Raw genomic sequence first — 22,630 nt, 5'->3', positions numbered from 1 at the left:
GTAAAATATCCATAACATTTACCAATGTTTTACTATCGTCATTACCACTGTAAATATTTTTTCATTTTTTTATTTGGCGCCCAATTCACAACTGTATTTTTTTTATCGTTAAGACTTATATCGGCTTCACTCATCACCCATTTTTTTTCTTGCGCCTCTATTTCATGCACACCTTTAAACGGGTCCTGAACCTATAGGAGTAAGAGTCCAGGAGAAAGCTTAACCACTTTACCTCCCTGGGACAAGTATCTATGTCCCTGCAAAATCCCTCTACAGCTCTCAGGGATGTAGATACTCGTCCCTTGCCACCGCACACACTCGCTGCCCATTGTTAGAGGAGAGATGAATGAATGAGAACGCAGTTCCCATTCATTAATCTAAGTCCCCGGGTCAATGATTGCCAACTTCAATGAGATGCCGCGGTCATTCACAAATGCAGCGGTCATTCACAAAACCAAAAGTAACACATCTAGGCTTTACTTCTTGTTCGCATATTATTAGTATGTTGCAGGGTGAAAGTGTGTGAGGACATCTTGTGGCCAAATAGTAAAACTACATCTACATACATTTATTTCAATAAAAAGACCGTGAGGAAACGCGGAAAAGCCGCCGTCTCTCGAGGTGAGGCGGCTGTTTCCGCGTCCAGCATGGCGTCACAACGCGGAAAAAACGCCGCATGCCGCATGGGCAGTGCGGCGGAATCCGCATTGGTAACGGCGGAATCCGCATCAGAGGCGGCCCCCGCACTAGAAACATTGCATGACAGTACTGGTGTGGCTGGGACTGATAGTCCACCAGGATTCAGACTTACACGCGCGCGAGCACAGAGGCAGAGTTTAAATAGCAGTTAGAAGGGTGTCGGCTGACCAGCTGGGTCAGCTGACAAATTCCACTGCTCTCATTGGACCAGCAATTAGGGAGGTCCTGGAAAGGTCCTAGAGTATATATACTGCTGGTTGTTCACTTGCTCTTTGTCTGGCGTGCGATCACATATGTGGGAGCACCCAGATCCGTAGTCAGATCCTTAAGTGTGCCGGGACCAGCTGGAGCTGTAATCCTACACTTAGCTAGATTCTGTTGATAGCTAAAGTACTAGTTTGATTGTGATTATATGTTATGACTTTTGCCTGCTTTGACTATCCTCCTGAACTCTGATCTTGTACCTCGATATTTCTGATACTCTGTTGCCGAACCCCGGCTCGTTCCTTGACTCTGTTTCTGCCTCCTGATTTTGTACCCCGATATATCTGATACCTCGTTGCTGAACCCTGCCTGTACTTTGACTCCGCCTTTGCCTCCTGATCTTGTACTTTATCTGTCCGTGTGTGTACGACCTGGCTTGTCCGACCTCGAGAACCGACCTTACCGTTAGAGGCGGTTCCTCGCTCTGTTAGCGATCCTTCCTCCTGAGGGTCACTTTCAGATATACCTTCCTACTGTCAGTCTGACTCCTCCCGTCTTGGAGAGCAGGTCTGCGGAAGGAATCTGTGCAGTACTCCTTGCTGCATTGAGGCCTTGTCCTCTAAGTGTTACTGTTACACCAAACACTACACTCTACTCAGGTGAACAGAGGTTAGTTTGTATATCGGATTATCGGTGAGACTGCAGATCACTTATAATCTGGTATATATCTGTATTTCCGGTGATACTGCAGATCACCGGTAATCAGATACTCTCTGCGCCCACCGATCGTTACAGAACGCCAGACCAAAATACAAAATGGACGCAAACACTGATTGTCTGGGTGTACTTGCCGCTTCGGTGGACAACATCAATCAAGTACTGGGCACTCACATAACTCTTATTGATGCCCTATCAGGGTCTGTACAAACCCTCCAGACATCAGTGGATCATGTGCGATCCTCTCCTAGCTCTGACATACGTATGCCTGTACCTGAAAGCTTTTCCGGCCACAGATCTGACTTCCGGAATTTTAGGAGTAGGGTGTTGTCCTATTTTGAGTTGAGACCCCAATCTTCGGGTACTGAGACCCAGAGGGTCACGTTTATTAAAACTTTGTTGTCCGGCGACTCCCAGTCTTGGGCGTATAGCCTGCCCGCCGGAGACAAAGCTCTTACCTCTGTAGAGGAATTTTTTAAAGCTATGGCGGTAATTTACGACGATCCGGACCTTGCCTCGACTTCTGAGCAGAAGCTCAAGCTTTTGCGTCAAGGCGAAGGTCCGGTCGAAGATTACGCGGCCGAGTTTAGGAGGTGGTCAGTTACGGCCAGGTGGGACACCTATGCCCTATTAGATCATTTCTTGTCAGGGCTGTCCGATGAGGTCTCTGATTTGATGTTAAGCCAGCCCGAGCCCAGAACAGTCGATGAGGCCATCTCAGCGGCCATCCGAATCGACCGCAGGCTGCGCTACCAAAAACAGACCAGGGGTAGTTCCCGTCTCAGAGGGGTATCTTACACCACGGTCCCAGTGACTCCACCTACTACTATTTCACCTTCTCCTGTCGTGCCTCCTTCCGAGCCGATGCAGATTGCTCGGTCAAAATTAACCCAGGTAGAGCGAAGACGGAGAATGACCGAACAGCTGTGTTTGTACTGCGGTGAAGGGGGGCATATAGTACAGAACTGCCCCAATAAGCCGGGAAAACGCTGCCGCTTAGGAGTGGTGGGGGGTAACACCCTGGGCGTCCGACTTTTACCCCTAGAAGAAAAACGATTGCTTCTTCCCTGTACTGTTACATGGGAAGATAAGACTGAGGTCACGGAAGCCTTTATCGATTCAGGCTCCGCGGCAAATTTTATGGATTCGGAGTTTGCTGAGAGATTGTGTATTCCGCTCACACCAGTACAACCACCCATCCAGGTTACGGCAGTGGATGACTCTCCTCTGCAAGGGAATCACCCACTGTCTCAGACACCAGAGGTGGGGGTCACCATAGGGGTACTGCACTGGGAAAAGTTACAGTTCTTTGTGTTGCATATGACAACCTCCACCATTATACTCGGCATGCCATGGTTGCACCTTCATTCTCCACACATTGATTGGGCCACCGGCCAACTAATTTCTTGGTCAGCACACTGCTTTCAGCGATGTTTAGGGAAGGTGACATTGGGCCAAACCAGGGTTCATGTTCAGGGGGTACCTGAGCAATATGTGGAATATTCTGATGTATTCTGTCCCAAGGCTGCAGACAAGTTACCCCCACATCGCTCTTTCGATTGCCCCATTGATATACGTTCAGGTTGTATGCCCCCTCGGGGTCATTTGTACAATTTATCTGGGCCAGAGAAATTGGCTATGAAGGAATATATCCGTGACAATTTAGCCAAAGGCTTCATCCGGCCGTCCCGATCGCCTGCTGGAGCAGGTTTCTTTTTCGTTAAAAAGAAAGACGGGGGCCTGCGGCCCTGTATTGATTACCGGGGACTAAATAAGATCACGGTAAAGAATCGCTATCCGTTACCCCTGATAGACGATTCATTTACGCAGGTCACCGATGCTAAGATCTTCTCAAAGCTGGATTTACGGGGCGCGTACAACCTGGTGCGCATTAGAAAGGGCGATGAGTGGAAAACGGCCTTTAACACGCCAGACGGGCATTACGAGTATCTGGTGATGCCCTTTGGGTTATGTAATGCCCCGGCCGTTTTCCAGGAACTCATCAACGAGGTCTTCAGAGAGGTGTTGGGGAGATTTGTGCTGGTCTATCTAGACGATATACTTGTTTTCTCCAACAACCTCTCTGAGCACAGAATACATGTGAAATTTGTACTCAACAAATTAAGACAAAACTCACTTTATGCTAAGATTGAGAAGTGTATTTTTGAAGTCACATCTGTCGCCTTTCTGGGGTACATAATTTCCACCACGGGCCTGTCTATGGACCCCGCCAAAGTCTCCGCTGTTTTGGAATGGCCTCAGCCGGTTGGGTTGAAGTCTTTACAGTGGTTTTTAGGCTTTGCGAATTATTATAGAAGGTTCATAAAGGGGTATTCCACGGTTATCGCACCCCTCACCTGTCTTACGAAAAAGGGGCAGATACCACCCACTGGTCTCCTGATGCATTAAGTGCTTTCTCCACTTTAAAAGATTTGTTTTGTTCCGCACCCATCCTGAGACATGTAGACACCTCTTATCCTTTTATTGTTGAGGTAGACGCCTCGGAGGTTGGGGTAGGGGCTGTGCTGTCTCAGCGGTCAGGCTTGCAGGGAAGGCTACACCCTTGTGCGTATTTCTCTCGTAGGTTCTCTCCGGCAGAGAGAAACTACGATATAGGCAACAGAGAGCTCTTAGCCATTAAACTTGCCTTTGAGGAGTGGCGTCACTGGCTGGAAGGAGCAGAACATACAATTACTGTATACACGGATCACAAGAATCTAGAATACATCGAGGGGGCTAAGAGATTAAGTCCCCGTCAGGCTCGATGGTCTTTGTTTTTTTCGAGGTTCAGGTTCATAATTACGTATACCCCGGGTAGCAAGAACATTAAGGCAGATGCCCTGTCCAGATGCTTTGAGTTGGAGACAGCACAGCCTTCTGCCCCAGAGACCATTGTCCCACAAAATTTGGTGCTGGCCGTAACAGAGACTTGGGAAGACTGGACAGAGACCTTGAGTCCTTTTCAGCAGGATGTCCCTGAGGGGAAGCCTGAGGGGGTTTTATTTGTGCCTCTGCCATTCCGTCTCCGGGTGCTACAGATATTCCATTCACACAAGAATGCGGGACATCCTGGGGCATCTAGAACGCAGGATCTTGTGGCCAGGTGCGCTTGGTGGCCGTCTCTGGCAGCCGACTGCAAAGAATTTGTTAAGGATTGTGCGGTATGTGCTAAAAGCAAACCCTCCCGGCTGGCACCTGTAGGGAAGTTGCAGCCTTTACCCACCCCGAATGAACCATGGACCCACTTGTCCATGGATTTTGTGGGTGAGCTTCCCAGATCAGAGGGCATGTCGGTCATTTGGGTGGTAGTCGACCGCTTCAGCAAGATGGCCCATTTTGTGCCCTTGAAAGGACTCCCCTCGGCCCAGGAATTGGCCGACTTGTTTATCAAACACGTGTTCCGGTTACACGGCATTCCGGAAAACATAGTGTCCGATCGGGGAGTCCAATTCGTATCTAAATTCTGGAGGGCATTCTGTCATCAAATGGGCATGAAGCTGTCGTTTTCATCGGGCTACCACCCACAGACCAACGGTCAGACGGAGAGGGTCAACCAGTCGTTAGAGCAGTTTTTGAGATGCTACGTTGCAGAGGCGCAGAATGACTGGGTCAAATTTCTGCCCTTTGCAGAATTTGCACAAAACAATTTGAAAAGTTCTTCCACTGGATTTTCTCCGTTCCAGGTTGTGTCTGGAAGATTGCCCAAATTTTCACCGTTACCAGTGGCCTCCACTCCGTTTCCAGCTCTGGAGGCTTGGCAAAGGTCTTTTAAAGACATTTGGCGGACGGTGAGAGACAGTTTGGAAAAGGCGTTTCTGAGTCAGAAGGGTCAAGCTGACAAGAAACGGTCTTTGGAGTGGAGATTCCAACCAGGAGACTTGGTTTGGGTATCCACACGTCACTTGGCCCTGAAACAGCCCTCAGACAAGTTGGGTCCCAGGTTTGTCGGGCCTTTCCCGATAGCCAGAAGGATCAACAACGTCACTTACGCGGTTGATCTTCCCGCTAGCATGCGTGGGGTAAGGTCCTTCCACGTATCCCTGCTTAAGCCAGCAGTCCATGTGGGTCCCACTCCTCCTCCTCCTGTGTTGGTGGATGACCAACCTGAGTACGAGGTAGAAAAGATTTTAGATTCACGCATTGTACAAAACTCGGTACAATATCTCGTACATTGGAAAGGGTACGGCATTGAGGAGAGACAATGTGTACCGGGGAGTCGCATGCATGCGGACGAATTAAGGAGGGAATTTCACGCCTTACATCCCGAGAAACCTGGTAGGAGTTGTCCGGAGTCCACTCCTCGGGAGGGGGGTACTGTGAGGAAACGCGGAAAAGCCGCCGTCTCTCGAGGTGAGGCGGCTGTTTCCGCGTCCAGCATGGCGTCACAACGCGGAAAAAAACGCCGCATGCCGCATGGGCAGTGCGGCGGAATCCGCATTGGTAACGGCGGAATCCGCATCAGAGGCGGCCCCCGCACTAGATACATTGCATGACAGTACTGGTGTGGCTGGGACTGATAGTCCACCAGGATTCAGACTTACACGCGCGCGAGCACAGAGGCAGAGTTTAAATAGCAGTTAGAAGGGTGTCGGCTGACCAGCTGGGTCAGCTGACAAATTCCACTGCTCTCATTGGACCAGCAATTAGGGAAGTCCTGGAAAGGTCCTAGAGTATATATACTGCTGGTTGTTCACTTGCTCTTTGTCTGGCGTGCGATCACATATGTGGGAGCACCCAGATCCGTAGTCAGATCCTTAAGTGTGCCGGGACCAGCTGGAGCTGTAATCCTACACTTAGCTAGATTCTGTTGATAGCTAAAGTACTAGTTTGATTGTGATTATATGTTATGACTTTTGCCTGCTTTGACTATCCTCCTGAACTCTGATCTTGTACCTCGATATTTCTGATACTCTGTTGCCGAACCCCGGCTCGTTCCTTGACTCTGTTTCTGCCTCCTGATTTTGTACCCCGATATATCTGATACCTCGTTGCTGAACCCTGCCTGTACTTTGACTCCGCCTTTGCCTCCTGATCTTGTACTTTATCTGTCCGTGTGTGTACGACCTGGCTTGTCCGACCTCGAGAACCGACCTTACCGTTAGAGGCGGTTCCTCGCTCTGTTAGCGATCCTTCCTCCTGAGGGTCACTTTCAGATATACCTTCCTACTGTCAGTCTGACTCCTCCCGTCTTGGAGAGCAGGTCTGCGGAAGGAATCTGTGCAGTACTCCTTGCTGCATTGAGGCCTTGTCCTCTAAGTGTTACTGTTACACCAAACACTACACTCTACTCAGGTGAACAGAGGTTAGTTTGTATATCGGATTATCGGTGAGACTGCAGATCACTTATAATCTGGTATATATCTGTATTTCCGGTGATACTGCAGATCACCGGTAATCAGATACTCTCTGCGCCCACCGATCGTTACAAAGACCTACACATAATTGAAAATTAACTCCTTACCTCCAACACTCTCCCATAAATACCCAAGTAAAATGTTCAAATTAAAAAAAAGTGACAATTAAAAAAAATACATAAATAGTTACCTTAGGCACTGAACTTTTTTAATATGTATGTCAAGAGGGTAAATTAATGTTATTTTTTAAAATATGGGCTTGTAATTAGAGATGGACGCAACACTGAAAAAAATGCACCTTTATTTCAAAATATTATATTAGCGCGATACATTGTACTAGGGAAATATTTTAAACGTTGCAATAAACGGGACAAATTGGCAAATAAAATGTGTGGGTTTTATCCACAGTAGAGCGTTTTATTTTAAAACTATAATGGTTGAAAACTGAGAAATAATGATTTTTTTTTCTATTTTTTATTCTTATTATTCCCATTGCAATTAGAGTAAAAGAATTCTTAGCAAAAATTACCACCCAAAGAAAGCCTAAAAACAAGATATAGATCATTTTAGTGTGATAAGTACTGATAAAATTATTGGCAGATTAATTGACGCAGCCCCGAAATATGGAAATTACTCTGGTTCTTAAGGGGAATAACCCTTGGAGGTGAGGTGGTTAAACTTATAGGATTTTTTATGGATAGTTATAAACTTATTGATGGAGGTGAACTCTGCTTGACAAGAGAGTATCAACTCCTACATGTAGGAATTTAAATAAACATAGCAGCAATGCAATTTTGGGAATGCAGGACACTAAAGGTACATACACACGTCAGATTTGCGCAAATGACCCGTCGTTTGGACGTCCAAATCCAACGTGTGTACGCACCGGTATGACATAATTACAAGACTATAAATGTTAATGGAATGCTCTATAGTTCTGTAAACATCACATAACAATATAACCATTCCACCCTTACTGGCATCACTTCCAGCATTTGTAACAGTGAAGACTCTTCCGGGACTTTGGATCACACAGGTCAGCTGCGTGGTGGAGCTGGTGGAGACACTGCATGGGAGGGAGCCTAAACAAGAGAGACCACAGGAGAAAATGATGGCTAACTTATAGCAGACACAGGTGTACTTTGTAATGAAAGGGATACAGAGGCTGCCATATTTATTTCCTCCTAACAATGTAGTTGCCTTGTGTCCTGGTGATCCTTTGCCCTTTAATACTTTTAGCCAAAGACTCTGAACAAGCATGCAGATCAGATGTTTTTGAAAATAATTATATAATATATTTAAAGGAAACCTGTAATGTGCCAAAAAAGATTCTGCCAGGCTTCTGCAGCCTCCCTGTGCCAGCATCAACTCTGAACGATCCTCCAGTCCCCCGCCACGGCGCAGTTTCATTACCACTGACTTGCAAATCAATGGCCACTGTGCTTGCGTGGCCGTGGCCGCGGGTCCTCGTCCGTGCTCCCGACTTGCTGAGAGTGTCCTTTGCAGGCACGGTACGAGAAAACCTCGTACTGAACCTGCGCAGGACATTCCCATCAAAGGGAACGCAAACGAGGATGCACGCGGAGGTGCAGTGGATGGCGACTTGCAGTAACAAAACTGAGCCGCGGCGGGGGAACAGAGGATCGTTCAGAGACGGTGCAGGCACAGGTAAGTGAAGCTCTTTTTTTTGGGTAGGGGGGGGGCACATTACAGGTTTCCTTTCATTCATAATAGCATTAGCTGGATGCTGGTTTCAGGTGGGCGATTCTGATGCAGGAATACTCATCAAGACAGCCAGGCAACTGGTATTGTTTAAAAAATGAAATAAATATGGCAGCTTCCATGTATCTCGCTTCTGTTTTTCTTTAAAGGAGAACTGTAGTGAGAGGTATTTGGAGGCTGCCATATTGATTTCCTTTTAAGCAATACTAGTTGCCTGGCAGTCCTGCTAAGCTATCTGCCTGCAGTAGTGTGAATCACACCAGAAACAAGCATGCAGCTAATCTTGTCAGATCGGACAAAAATGACAGAAACACCTGATCTGCTGCATTGCTTGTTCAGGGCCTATGGCTAAAAGTTCCCAGTTTAAGAATAAGAAAGTTTAATGAGTGTGACTACAGAGGAGATAGAAGGTACCTCTAGCGCCTGGAGCCTGGACTAGGTGAGCTGTAATCCCTTTCAGTCTATACCCACCCGCTACACCACTCTGCAGATGGAGAAGGGAGGAGCACAGTTATGGTGGGGGGAATAGGGAAAGGGAGGATACAAGCCAGACCCCACTTCCTGCACCCTCACAGCCCTGCGCTTAGAGGCTGGAGCCTATCCAGCCTTGGCCCAGCCCTGGGCGTTATGCATAGGACTGGAATAAGACAAAGTGTAATTTCAGCAATCCTATATTCTGATCTTATTAAAGGGAATGTTTCAGTTTTTTCCACCACTAGACATTATTTTAATGCACTCTAAGTTTGCTGGATCATTTCTTTAGTACTGTCCAGTCTCAGCTGTTGATGTCTCCGCCATTATCTCAACAGAGCTGTCAGCGATAGCAAATGAAGTCCACTGACTACAAAGCGGCCATGACTGAGATGGAACATGGGTTACCACTGTAGTTGCTACTACATGGTTTTGGGGATGCACTGCAGAGCGGGTTGCACTGCAGAGCAGGCTCATCCACAAGGCAACCTAGGCAGTTGCCTGGGGTCTATTGGCTGCCAGGGGGCTCAACTATCACTTTTTGGGACCCCTCTTGTCTCAATTACCAAAAGGACCGTAAGGGGGGAATAAAGGTTCTGCTTTGCCTAGGGCCCTATCTTATCTTAATCCATCTCTGGTGCACTGTGATAACCTACCTATCTGGACTTGGTTGTCTTGTGGATTAGAGCTAAATCCGGATCCAGCCAGTGTGACTTGGGTTCCTCCGTACAGGGATCCATACTGCGGGGAGACGCTGGTCACCTTGAGAATGTACTCGATTGTTGTTTCATTGCCATTGCTGAAACACAACCAGCAGCCAGTAAGACCTCTTATAAAATGCATTATAATTCCACTTTTCAGTGAAGCAATCGTTCAAACACGGTTATGTCACTATCCACCCATTATTAAGTGAATAAAACCATTCTCTATTACCTTCCACCCATACATCATATATACACAAGTACAGACAGCCATGCCCTGCCTCAGATCCAGGTTACCTATATCCAAGCAGTCATACATGCATATACTGAAAAAAAAGGCATATGGAAGTTTGGGCACCCAGTAGTCCCAATAGTAAAATATGGGTATTTAACACTGATATTTTATTAGTGTGTAAGTGTAAAAAAAATCAGTATTAAATACCAATATTTTAGCAGTATTTTACTATGACCCCCTGACCTCCCACACAAACACTATAATTAATGCCTAACCCTACCCCGCCCCCCCCCCCCCCAGACAAACTACCTGTCTGATGCCTAAACCTAACAGCCCCCCCATGCACAAACTACCTACCTGACGCCTAACTCTAACCCCCCCTCCCCCGCACACAAACTACTCCCCCCCTCCCGCTGCCAATCTAGATAATGGCAATGATAATGAGTGAATTACATGGTGAATTTCAATCGTTTCTTGATTTCTCTTTTATTTGTTCTCAATTTGCAATGTATCGATTTTTCCCCCGCTCTACTATATTTCGGTAAAGTTACTCTTAAAGTGAATGGGAACCGGGATTAGAAAAAATAAACCAGATACTCATCTAAGGAGAGAGAAGGCTCTGGTTGCTATAGAGCCTTCCCGCTCCTCTCCCGGATCTCTCTTTCCAGTGCTGGCTCCCCCATTCCGAAGTCTTCTGGAGCCCAATTGCTCCCAAAGACAGGCGGTTCCGTACTGTGCCTGCGCGAGCATGCTCTCTTGCACTCTCACATGCTCTCACGCATGTGCAGTACAGAGCCGCCCATCTTCGGGAGAACTTGGCTCCCGAAGACTTCTGAAGCATCCCTCAGGAGGGAGCCAGCACTTAACGGAGGGGACCGGTAGAGGAGCCGGAAGGCTCTATAGGATCCAGAGCCTTTCCTCTCCTTAGGTAAGTATCTGATTTATTTTATTTTAATTTTTCAATGCTTCCCATTAGCATTACTTTGGTCACAGATAACTGACATCATAATAATGACAAATTAAATTTGTACCTAGGAACTGCAAATCCCAAGTTTCCAACCTGCACCAGCACAGGATAAAGTCCGGGAGAGAGTGCAGGGAGGATACAGGTAATATTTGTTGGGGTCCAGTCTAACAGCTCACATGGCGCATTTCCAATAAAGACTGCGTTACCCACAGATGGGCTGCCGAAGTTCGAGCCCCAAATAGTCAAGGTTGAGTTACCTGTAAAGTAAAAAAATTGAAATTTGATTATCAGAGATTCTGAGTATACTGTATTGAGAACATCTCTTTTTAATCACTTCAGAATTGAGCCATGTAGGCCGATTTCACATCAGAAACCAGCATTTTGGTTGCAGTTCTATCTCATGGCACTGTAACGTTAAAAACAGGCTTTGGAGATTACCACGGCATTGCGCGGTGAGGCTCTCTAACTCTCACTTCCTGTGACCAAAAAATGAATTGCACAGAAGTGTATTGACATAATACTCTACCATGCATGCTCGACGCAAGCGCAAAACATGACTTCTGAATGCTGCACATTGCCACTGGTGTTCGCCAATAACGCGCTGTTGTCGTTGCGTCAAAATGGATAATTCCGCCGCATCGCACCGTGGTAAGTATTAAATGCCCCATAGGTTTTAATTGCTTTAGCGTTACCCTGCGTTAAAAAAGGGTAAGGGCCTGTACACACTGAAAAACGCAGGCAAAAACGCAAGCGCATGCGTTTTTAAAGTGCCTGTAGTTTTAAAAACGCATGCGCTTTTGCCTGCGTTTTTTGTGCGTTTGCGTTTTTCTTGTAATTGCTGATTGGCTAAAGAATCCTTTGTTTTTTTTCTAGTTTACATTTCAACAGGAATCAGGAGATTGTAGAGTCTTCTGGGATACTGACTTCTGAAAAACGCAGGCAAAAACGCAAGCACATGCGTTTTTAATGCGTTTTTCATGCGCTGCGCTTAAAAAAGCGCAGCAGGCACTGCGTTTGCGTTTTTTTAAAAACGCATCGCACCAGTGTGTACAAGTCATCACGATTTTCATTCTTTTTCAAAAGACCTTGCGTTTTTAAAAACGCATGCGTTTTTAAAAACGCAACGCAAGCGCAGCAGTGTGTACAGGCCCTAACTCAACACAATAAAAATGGCCCAGTGTGAAAGGGGCCTCGAGCGATCTGAAATGAAGATACATTTGAGATAATTAATTGTATGTGCAGTAGCAATGATATACAGACGTTTCCTGGTGTCTCATATTCTTATTTTCATTGTGAGTGATTACATTTTAACTGTGCACAGCAGCCATATCAGTGTGACGTAAAGCCTAGTTCATTCAGCTTCCAACATGCATGCCCCTGTTGGGTAATTAAAGCCTGGTTTAAGGAAGATCTCTGGTAGCCCCATTCCTGTTTGAACCCTGGGTGGTGAATACAGAATAGAGGGGGATATTTATCAAGAGTGTCTGGGACAAAATATGGGTAGGCTTTTTTGAAATCCATGCAGAACTGTCTCAGACATCTAAAGAAGTCACTAGATGCAGATTCCTACTAAGGGCTTGATTCAGTATGCGGTGCTAACCTACTTAGCACGTCTAAAGTCTTTAGGCGCGCTAACCAGGGTGCTAAGTAGGTTAACACCAGTTTTCTCAATCAGATCGCGCGCTAAGTACCGCGCGCAAAGTCCTATGCGCGCGCTAAGTCCCATAGGCTTTAATGGGCACTTCGCTCTGTGCAGTGCGCGCATAAAGTTTTGCGCGCATAACTTTGCGCGCCATGTGGTTTGCGTGCAAATTAGCTAAGGGGGTTTTCACAGGCGTGCTAACAGTTAGCACCGCTTTGTGAATCAAGCCCTAAAAACTATTGTAAAATAGTAAGAGTTTCTCAGACAGAGCAGTGTGTGAGGGGGATTGCTGTTGCTGAGGTAACCATTATATCTTGCCGTATTAATAGCAGCAGGCTCTGACTGAGGAATTCAGTAGGGAGGAGGCGCACTTAACAAATCATGTCTAGCCTGCACTGCTGCACTATCTGTAGAACTGCTATTAAGCACTTCTTAATCTGCAGCAGTTTAGGAATGGATTTGCACTTTTCTTAACTGTAGTGCAGTTCTAGAAATTCATGTAGGATTACGTAGGATTTAAGAAGTCTTATTATCATGCAGAACAGTCCCCCTGCTGGTTAGAACTGTTTAAGAAGAAAAAAATTATCGGTAATGCTTTGATAAATCTGGCCCACAGACTAATGCCACCCTGGTCATAGAGGAATAAATTGATATTCTCACCCAGAACACTGCTGATGTGTGGGCTGATCTGCACAATGCTTGAAGCAAAGTCTGTAGTGAAGGTGAATCCATTTGACAAGGTTCCATTAAGTTGATTGGAGAAAACAATGACATCAGCCAGACCAGTGAGGCCCTAGAAATTAAATAATAATTTACGTTTGTTGCACATCTATCAGCATTATCTATGAGGCAGATAGGAGACAGAGGCCCAGTAGTAGGAGATGCAGAGGTTGTGACCGTACTAGAGCCAAGCCCACTAGGGGCTTTTCCTCATCTATCGTATTATCTTTTCACTGGGGCTATGTTGGTATATGTAGTGACATATAGTAGAATGTTATACGTAGTAGAATGTAGTCAATTATACAGGATACCCACTTACAGTAATTTTCCTGGTTTTAGTATCAGAAGGACCTTCCTGTATCTTTATATTGCTGTATATTGGTATATAGCTCCGCCCTCAAAGTGATATCACAGCATGGGCTGTTTAGCTATGCAGAATTCTCCTCACAGAGCATGGTATATTTTGTACTGCCTTCGGAACTCTCAGTAAATAAACATTCCTCAGAGCTGCATCTGACAGGACTGAAGATGTTACCCCCTGAGATAAGTTTCAGAATGTAATTAGGAGTGAGGAAAGATTTTACAATGGCTAAACACTGATTAAAAATGTATACAGTATTATTGTGATAAAAATTAAAGCAATTTTATTAAAGGAATTCTATCAAACTTGCACTATTTCTGTAAGCATTATAAATCATTTTGCCAACAACAGTAAGAATGATCAAAGCATATATTTTTGCTGTGCAGCTTCTTCTGTCTTTATTTAACTTACTGTCTGTGTCCCCTGAGAAAACTGACGGCGACGGGGAATTGGGGCAGTTCATTATTCAAGAGGGGGATCCTCTTGCTGCATACAGCCATGCTTTATTCTATTGTGATGCTCCTCACACAGCAGAGCGACTTATGCAGCACACGATCGGCTCATAAAGTTACTGAGGAGCCCTCTCTCGCTGCTAGACTGAAGTAGACTTCCCTGTTCTGAGCTGCGTAATTAGTTGTATCTACACAAAGGTAAACACATGAGCTGGAGGAAGGCGCGTCATTGCTCTGAAGAGGAGGCGTAGAGAAAGATTTATTATCATAATAAATCTTCCTCTACGCCTCCTCTTCAGAGCAATGACGCGCCTTCCTCCAGCTCATGTGTTTACCTTTGTGTAGATACAACTAATTACGCAGCTCAGAACAGGGAAGTCTACTTCAGACTAGCAGCGAGAGAGGGCTCATCAGTAACTTTATGAGCCGATCGTGTGCTGCATAAGTCGCTCTGCTGTGTGAGGAGCATCACAATAGAATAAAGCATGGCTGTATGCAGCAAGAGGATCCCCCTCTTGAATAATGAACTGCCCCAATTCCCCGTCGCCGTCAGTTTTCTCAGGGGACACAGACAGTAAGTTAAATAAAGACAGAAGAAGCTGCACAGCAAAAATATATGCTTTGATCATTCTTACTGTTGTTGGCAAAATGATTTATAATGCTTACATAAATAGTGAAAGTTTGATAGAATTCCTTTAACCACTTCGGGACCGGCCGCCTAACCCCCCTTAAGGACCAGGGCATTTTGCGGTGGAGGGGGGTGCGCGCGTTTGGGGGGGTCAGGCGGCAGGATCCCGTCTGTGGCTGGCTGGGTAGTGTTCCCCCCATGGTGGCAAGTGTCCCCCCTTACGCCAGCAGCCATCACTCACCTTCCAGGCTCCAGCGATGAGCCGCAGTAGCCCCCTTCTTCTCCAGCCGGTATCTCCGCTCCAAATGACGATCAGGTCGGGTAGTGGCTTGATGACATCATCAAGCCGGGACCCGGCGCTGACGTCAGACGGAGCAGAGATGCCGGCCAGAGCAGAGGGGGGCGCCGATCGTCGCTGGAACAGCAGGGAGGTGAGTTGATTTTCTTCTTTTCCCCCCTACCGCCGGAGCTGTCAAAGTGATCACTACGGCGATCGTAGTGATCACGTGATCAGCAGCCATACGCGATGGCTGCTGATCACTGAGGGGAGATGCCAGCTGTCATATGACAGCTTAATCTCCCCTCTCCGGTGCACACGATTGCGTTGGGACGGTTCTTTAGCATGGACGTTGATTCAACGTCCGGTCAGAACTGTACCACCACCTGCTGGACGTTGATTCAACCTACGGCGGTCCCCAAAAGGTTAATCATGTTATTTTGGTATAGTTCGTATTAAATTAAACAGACTCTGAACACACACTTTACATTAACCACTTAGGTCTATCTGGACGGATATATCCATCCAGATAGCCTGCCCTGCTACAGCTGAGCCAAGCGCGTGATTGCGTGCACTCCCACTGCTTTCCATTAGCCCGGAAATCAATGAATGGGAACACAGTTCCTATTCATTGATCTATGTCTCCGTATGAAAAACCAACGACTTCTCTGAAAAGCCGCGATTTTTCCCTTCAGTTTGACTGTCGCCATCTTGTGGCCAAATAGTAAAACTACATCTACATACATTTTTTTTTAAATATACACAATTAATTACATTTAAAATGATCTGTTTACCTCCCCATTCCAAAAACACCAAATAATTTTTTTTATAAAAAAAATAAATAAATAAAAATTACAATTCAAAAACAAAAAAACAAAAACATAAATAGTTACCTAAGGGTCTGAACTTTAATATGCATGTAAAGAGAGTATATTACTATAATACTTTAAATTATAAAGTTGTAAATAGTGATGGACGAAAATTTAAAATATGCACCTTTATTTCCAAATAAAATATTGACGCCATACATTGTTATAGGGACATCATTTAAATGGTGTAATGAGCGGGACAAATGGGCAAATAAAATACGTGGGTTTTAATTGTATTATTTTAAAGCTATAATGGCTGAAAACTGAGAAATAATGATTTTTTTCCATTTTTTCTTACTATTCCCATTAAAAATGCAATTAGAAAAAAATTATTCTTAGCAAAATGTACCACCTAAAAAAAGCCTAATTGGTGGCAGAAAAAAGAAGCTATAGATGAATTCATTGTGATAAGTAGTGGTAAAGTTATTGGCGAATGAATGGGAGGTGAAAGTTGCTCGGATGCATAAGGTGAAACTACACTGAAGGCTGAAGTGGGGCTCCATATCAAAAGAGTGCTTGGGGGCCCCAATGTAAAACTTGCACTAAGACCCTTAGCTCCTTAACTATGCAGCTGGACAGAGATATACATGTACAAGAAATTACAAGACCAGGGACCAACACAAAAGTGGAAGAGTTAAAGTGGACCTGAACTCTTGCACAGGACAGAAGGAAAACAGAAAGAATTGCACTCTGTATGTATTTAGAGAGTTAAGTCTGTCTAATTTCCTCTCATCTGTGACTAAGCACAAGATGTAATTTGATCTCTCAGCTGTGGCAGCTGGCTGCCTCAGCAGAGCAGTTAATTTGTAAACACAGGATATTAACCCTATGTCTGCTTCAATTAAAGCAGGAAGTAGACACACTGCAGATTTATTGCATAATTTGTATCAGCTGTAACAAAGAAATGCTTTTCTTTAAAGGCTATTATGCTGTTGCTTATCTTTAAGAGCAGAGAGGAAGTTCTGAGTTCAGGTCCGCTTCAATGCTGATTTAAACTCAAGAAACAAATAAAAACAAAGTGCTGGTTCACAGGGGCTTCTGCGGGCAGCATGTTTAGCTGATCCTAAACGCTTTTCTACAATCAAGCAGAAATGTGTTTTTGCATCAGTTCATGTTGTTCCGTAATCCAATTGCGTTTTTAGCCTTATGGGGGCACGGATGTGCCAAATTCAACCATTGCAGGAAGTTGAAATAGATTGTGACATTAGCGTAATTTCCGACAAATGACGGTAAACACATTGAGATGAACACTCCCAATTATTTTAATGCAGGCGTCAGTTGATCCCAGCTGTAATCAACTTCCCCGAACGCCAGCAGTCACCATGTGAACCAAGCCTAAGGGGATAGAGGTAACAGGTTTGTTGAAAATGTGCTTCAGAGTGCATTGCCATTCAGGACAATGGGTAAGACACTGAGGCCCAGACCCGGATTTACATCACAGGAGCATGCTAGCCGAGCTGTCACTTCTCCCTTACTTCCCTTGCCTGTCATAGGTACCTACAAGAGTCCTGTAGCACTAGGTAGCCAGAGATACGCTCAGTATTAAAGTGGACCTAAATTAAAAATATAAGATTTCAGAAATAAAATCTATTTTCTAAATTATAATAATAAATAGCAGCCTTTTTTCAGCTGCATGATGACAAATATAAAATATTTTACATTTATTGGAGGAACCCCTCCCTTCCTTTCATATTGCCGGGTCAGAATCCGGCAGACTGGTGGAGGAGATAAAAAACAAAACACAGGCTGCTACTGATGAGGTCACAGGGGAGGTGATCTCAGCTTGTGTGAGATTTCACATAGACGACGCCCCTGTGAGGGAGGGTAGCTGATGACAAACACACCCATGATCTAAAACCTCCTACTAAGCTCAGAAGTAATGGCTGCCACCTGTATAACCCTAGTTATGAAAAGAGAAGGGTGAAAAGCATGCACTGAAATGCTCATAGGCCTGAAGGAGTGTTTATTTATCTTTGTATGTGTCAGAGTGGTGCAACTAAATATATTGAATTAAAAAAATGTTTGGTTTGGGTCTGCTTTAAGTAGCTAGAGGTGCACCTGACTGAAGGGAGATCTGTCAGTGGAATGCAGAGAGCTGGGTGAGTAACCTCTCATTTACACTCCATTTAGGTCTCTGCATAGGAAAGGAGGGAAGGAAGCGCTCAGGGAGGGGAGTGAGCTTCCTTCCCATCATCAGGCGCCTATAGACTCATGCCTACAGTGCCTTATGGTAAATCTGGCCCTGCTGAGGCCTGGTTCACACGGGCACTAAAAAACAGTCCGTTAGCGGATCGAAACGAAACGGATCCTAAAGGATCCAATGTTAACCTATGGATTCGTTCACATTGGTCTGCTGGACGGACTGCAACTTTGGATTTGCAGTAATTTTTTCGTATTGACGAATGCGTCAGAGATGGAAAACTGATTCCCATTCCACAGATCAGTTTTCCATTCGTGCCAGTGTGGACGGAGCCAGATTTACTGTTGTAAACTATTGTATTGAACGAATTTCAATGGATTATTCTTCTAGTAAAAATGTTCAGTGTACATTTTATTTTTTAGTAAGTTGAAGTGCACACAAAAATACAGCATAACATGTATTGCGTGAGCGTCTCTTGTTTAGCAGGATATAGAATGTTGCGGCTCCTCTACTCACTGATGGAGTGCGGCACTGAATCATGGTTAAGTTGGTGAAGACGACAGCGCAGCTTCCGGCACCAACATTTACGACCGAATCACTACCGAATCTGTTGCCGAGAATTGTTACCAGTGTTCCCCCTGTAGAAATAAGACAAGGAAAATATGACACTGAATGCCAATATGGGGAAGCAGCTCTCTGTTATAATAGGTTTGTAATTTCAGGGTTCACGTGATGATGGGTAGATTTTAGCAGTGCAATATCATAGGCACATATCTACTACCCTATTACTAGTTTATGACATCCTAACGCATCTAAACAAGTCCAATGCTGGAAATACACCATGAGTTTTTTTTAGCAGATAGATGGCTCAATAGATCATTTTCAACAGGTCCGATCTGATTTTGATCGTTTTTTTTTTTATCAATTTTCTCACAGAAGTGAATGGAAATTGATCGGAAAATTGATTTGAAAATCGACCAACCAGTAAAAACTCCTTGTGTATTCCCAGCATTAAAGGGGAACTTCAGCCTAAACAAACATACTGTCATTATGTTACATTAGTTATGTTAATTAGAATAGATAGGTAATATAATCTCTTACCCACCCTGTTTTAAAAGAACAGGCAAATGTTTGTGATTCATGGGGGCTGCCATCTTTGTCATGGGGGCAGCCATCTTTTTGGTTGAAAGGAGGTGACAGGGAGCATGAGACACAGTTCCAACTGTCCTGTGTCCTGATCACCCCTCCCAGCTGCGCCGCTAGGCTTCAAATCTCAAATAAAAAAAAAATTGCACCAAAACCGCAAAACGAGAACAACAACATCAGAAATTCCATCATGCTTTGCACAGCATCAGGGGAAAAAAATGCCTGGGCAGTTTTCTTCTGTGCAGCTAAAAATGAGGCTTGGGTAAGAAAAGTAAAGTTCTGAAACTGTGAAACTGTTAGAGAGACACCAAGTCTTTTCAGTGCTGCTGAGTAGATTTTTAGTCTGGAGGTTCACTTTAAGCCTCGTACATATATATGTTAACTGTTTCCCAGCAGGGAACGGGAATCGCTAGATTTTTACTTGCTGACTATCTATCGGCCACCAAGTTTAATCTGTTGTGTGTGTGTAGCTTAAACCTCATCTCAACCTCACAAAAACAAAGGCATGAAAATGTTTAACCAAAGGCAAAAACACACTGAAAATAAGCTGTCTCTCTCTAATTAAAAATAAGTTTGTTTGGAAGTTTAACCCTTCAATTGGCTACTGATACTGGAGGGGGAGCAACGTTTCCTTTAAATATTAATAGTAATACTTACCTCCCTTAGATATTCTTCTTGATCTGATCAGCAGATTGTCCCAAAGAAAAAATGTCCATTAACGATACAATTTTTAGTAGATGATTGTATTTTCTATCAGATTATTCAGACCTTTTGTATGAATACAGAGAAGCTGCTGGACCCAATCAATCCTGAATGATCACATTATTGATCGTTTCATTTCAGAAATGGTTGATCGGTGGGGCAGCATTTTTTCATGAATACTATCGTAATTGGTTTAGGATCACAAGTTGTTTATGCTGTGGATCAATAAAATACAATCTTTTCTTTTGATCTGAATGATCAATTGCACTGTTTTTGGACACCTTGAAGCCTTGACTTTAGGGTGCATAGACATGCCCAACTGATGTCACCCGTTGGGGGAATCAGGAGTTGATCCCCTTGGGAAACATCCCTGGGCCGGGCTGCACATACGTGTGTCAGTTCTGTAGTTAACGACACGCTGTGTTGCTATGTGGGAGGAGGGATGACGAGCGTTGACATCACACGGTGAATGGGGGAGCGGCTCAAACAATGGGATTGGCGGAGGGTTGGGGGGGTGCGGGTGGATCAGCGTCACTGGGGTTGAGTAGATACGCCCAGTGGATCGCTTGTGGGTTGAGCATTGGGGTTTGTCGGGGTGCCCTACACCTGATTGTCAGCTGAGGCAGTTGTTATCGGCCGCCTCAGCCAACTTAAAGAGACGCTGAAGCGGAAAAAAAATTATGATATAATGAGTTGGTTGTGTAGTGCGGAAAATTACTAGAACATTAGTAGCAAAGCCAATAGTCTCATATTTTTATTTTCAGGTATATAGTGTTTTTTTAATAACATTGCATCATTCTCTAATATTTGCAATTTGCACACTACTCAGCATTCTAAATGATTTTACAGAGCAGGCTAATGAACTTTTGAACTGTCCTCTGCAGAAAAAAATAAAATACAACTGACAATTGAGATAGCAAGTTTCAGGAAACATAGCTCTCTGCGACTTTCAAAGTCGTGGAGCTCAATGGCTCTTTTGCATAGATAACAACTGGAGTTCCTTAAAGAGGAACGCCAGTGAAAATAATGTAATAAAAAAAAGTGCTTCATTTTTATAGTAATTATGTATAAATGATTTAGTCAGTGTTTGCCCATTGTAAAAGCTTTCCTCTCCCTGATGTACATTCTGACTTTTATCACATGGTGAAATTCTTACTTCTGGCAGGTGTTGTCACTGGAAGTAGCTATTGCTTGCTTTTTATGGCGATTGAAAACAGCTGTAAACAGCTATTTCCCACAATGCAACGAGTTTCACAGACAGGAAACTGCCAGGACCATGGCCCTCACAGTTTCCTGTGGGAGGGATTTCACCACAATATCAGCCATGCAGAGCCCCCTGATGATCCGTTTGTGAAAAGGAATAGATTTCTCATGTAGAAGGGGGTATCAGCTACTGATTGGGATGAAGGTCAATTCTTGGTCACGGTTTCTCTTTAACTCTTCCTGTACTGGAAACATTATTAGACTTATGCCTCTGCTCCAAATGTTTTATTTCTTAGCTGTACTGCACATACAAATCATTATATCATAATTTTTTTTCGCTTCAGTGTCTCTTTAAGTCCAGCGTGTATACAAGGCTTAAATTATCTAATCAGATTTTTTTCTGGGTGCCTACCTGAGACTGTTCCTTGTGTTGGTGTGATGGAGTACACGCTGATCCCGTAGGTGAAGGTCAGGTTTGCCCCAGAAGACACAGCAAACCCGGCATCGGCAATATAGACCGTGACGGGGAAGACCCCAGCGCTGGCCTCCTGCACCAAACATCTGATCTCATTGGCTGGTGGAAAAAATAACATATATGAAACTGCAAATTGATTTCCAGATATAATTGGAAAGATGCTACACTACAATCAGACATATTCACTAAAGGAAATAGAATGACATTTAAAAATTACCAAAGAAACTCAGCCAAATACTTTTAAACTTTGAGATGAATGATGTCTTGAGAGGAAAACCAACTTGAAAGTATTTATAATATTATTATTTTGGAGGGTTGTTTCCCCTTTGTTTCAGTAGAGGTTGTTTTCCATTAAAATATCAGTAATACGAGAATAATGTTTTTATGATCACTTTATGTGTCCCATATACATTCTAAAATATTCAGATTGATTTTCTCTGTATAATCGTGTACAGAGCAAAGAAATGAAATTCAAGCTATTACGCCTCATCTGTACGGTAGAATTTTCCGTCAGATCAAATCTATTAGACGGATCTATTAGATCATTTCCAACCGGTCTAATTGGATTGCATTAGATTTTGCAATAGATTTTGGGTACTTAGCAAAGCAAAATCTATTGCAAAATTGATCTGAAACAATTTTGATGTCTATACACGGTGCAATTTCTTATTTGATCTATCTAATAGATCCATCTATCTGATGGAAAATTGTACCGTGTAGATGAGGATTTAGACAGATCTATTAGATCATTTCCAACCGGTCCAATCAGATTGAATTAGATTTTGCAATCGATTTTGGGTACTTATCAAAGCAAAATCGACCACAAAATTGATCTAAAACTATTTGGACGTCTACACACAATGCAATTTATTATTAGATCTATCTAATAGATTCCTCTATCTGATGGAAAATTGTACCGTGTAGATGAGGCTTAACCTCTTGCCG

The 22,630-nt window shown here is 44.2% G+C and overlaps 1 protein-coding gene across 2 annotated transcripts in view; it reads right to left on the bottom strand.

The window, feature by feature from the left end:
• Positions 1-22,630, bottom strand: part of LOC137519138 (fibrocystin-L-like) — a 249,410-nt gene that overhangs the window by 105,491 nt on the left and 121,289 nt on the right. For both annotated transcript variants that reach the window (XM_068237922.1, XM_068237921.1), the window contains 6 exons: positions 21,623-21,784; positions 18,676-18,797; positions 13,373-13,505; positions 11,135-11,327; positions 9,824-9,966; positions 7,952-8,056 (listed from right to left, as the gene is read on the bottom strand). In XM_068237922.1, coding sequence (XP_068094023.1) covers positions 7,952-8,056; positions 9,824-9,966; positions 11,135-11,327; positions 13,373-13,505; positions 18,676-18,797; positions 21,623-21,784 — 858 coding nt within the window. The remainder of the gene's footprint in view (positions 1-7,951; positions 8,057-9,823; positions 9,967-11,134; positions 11,328-13,372; positions 13,506-18,675; positions 18,798-21,622; positions 21,785-22,630) is intronic.

This window comes from Hyperolius riggenbachi, chromosome 5, assembly GCF_040937935.1.
Source record: "Hyperolius riggenbachi isolate aHypRig1 chromosome 5, aHypRig1.pri, whole genome shotgun sequence".
Classification (NCBI taxonomy): Eukaryota; Metazoa; Chordata; class Amphibia; order Anura; family Hyperoliidae; genus Hyperolius; species Hyperolius riggenbachi.
This window is presented reverse-complemented; position numbering and strand designations above follow the sequence as displayed.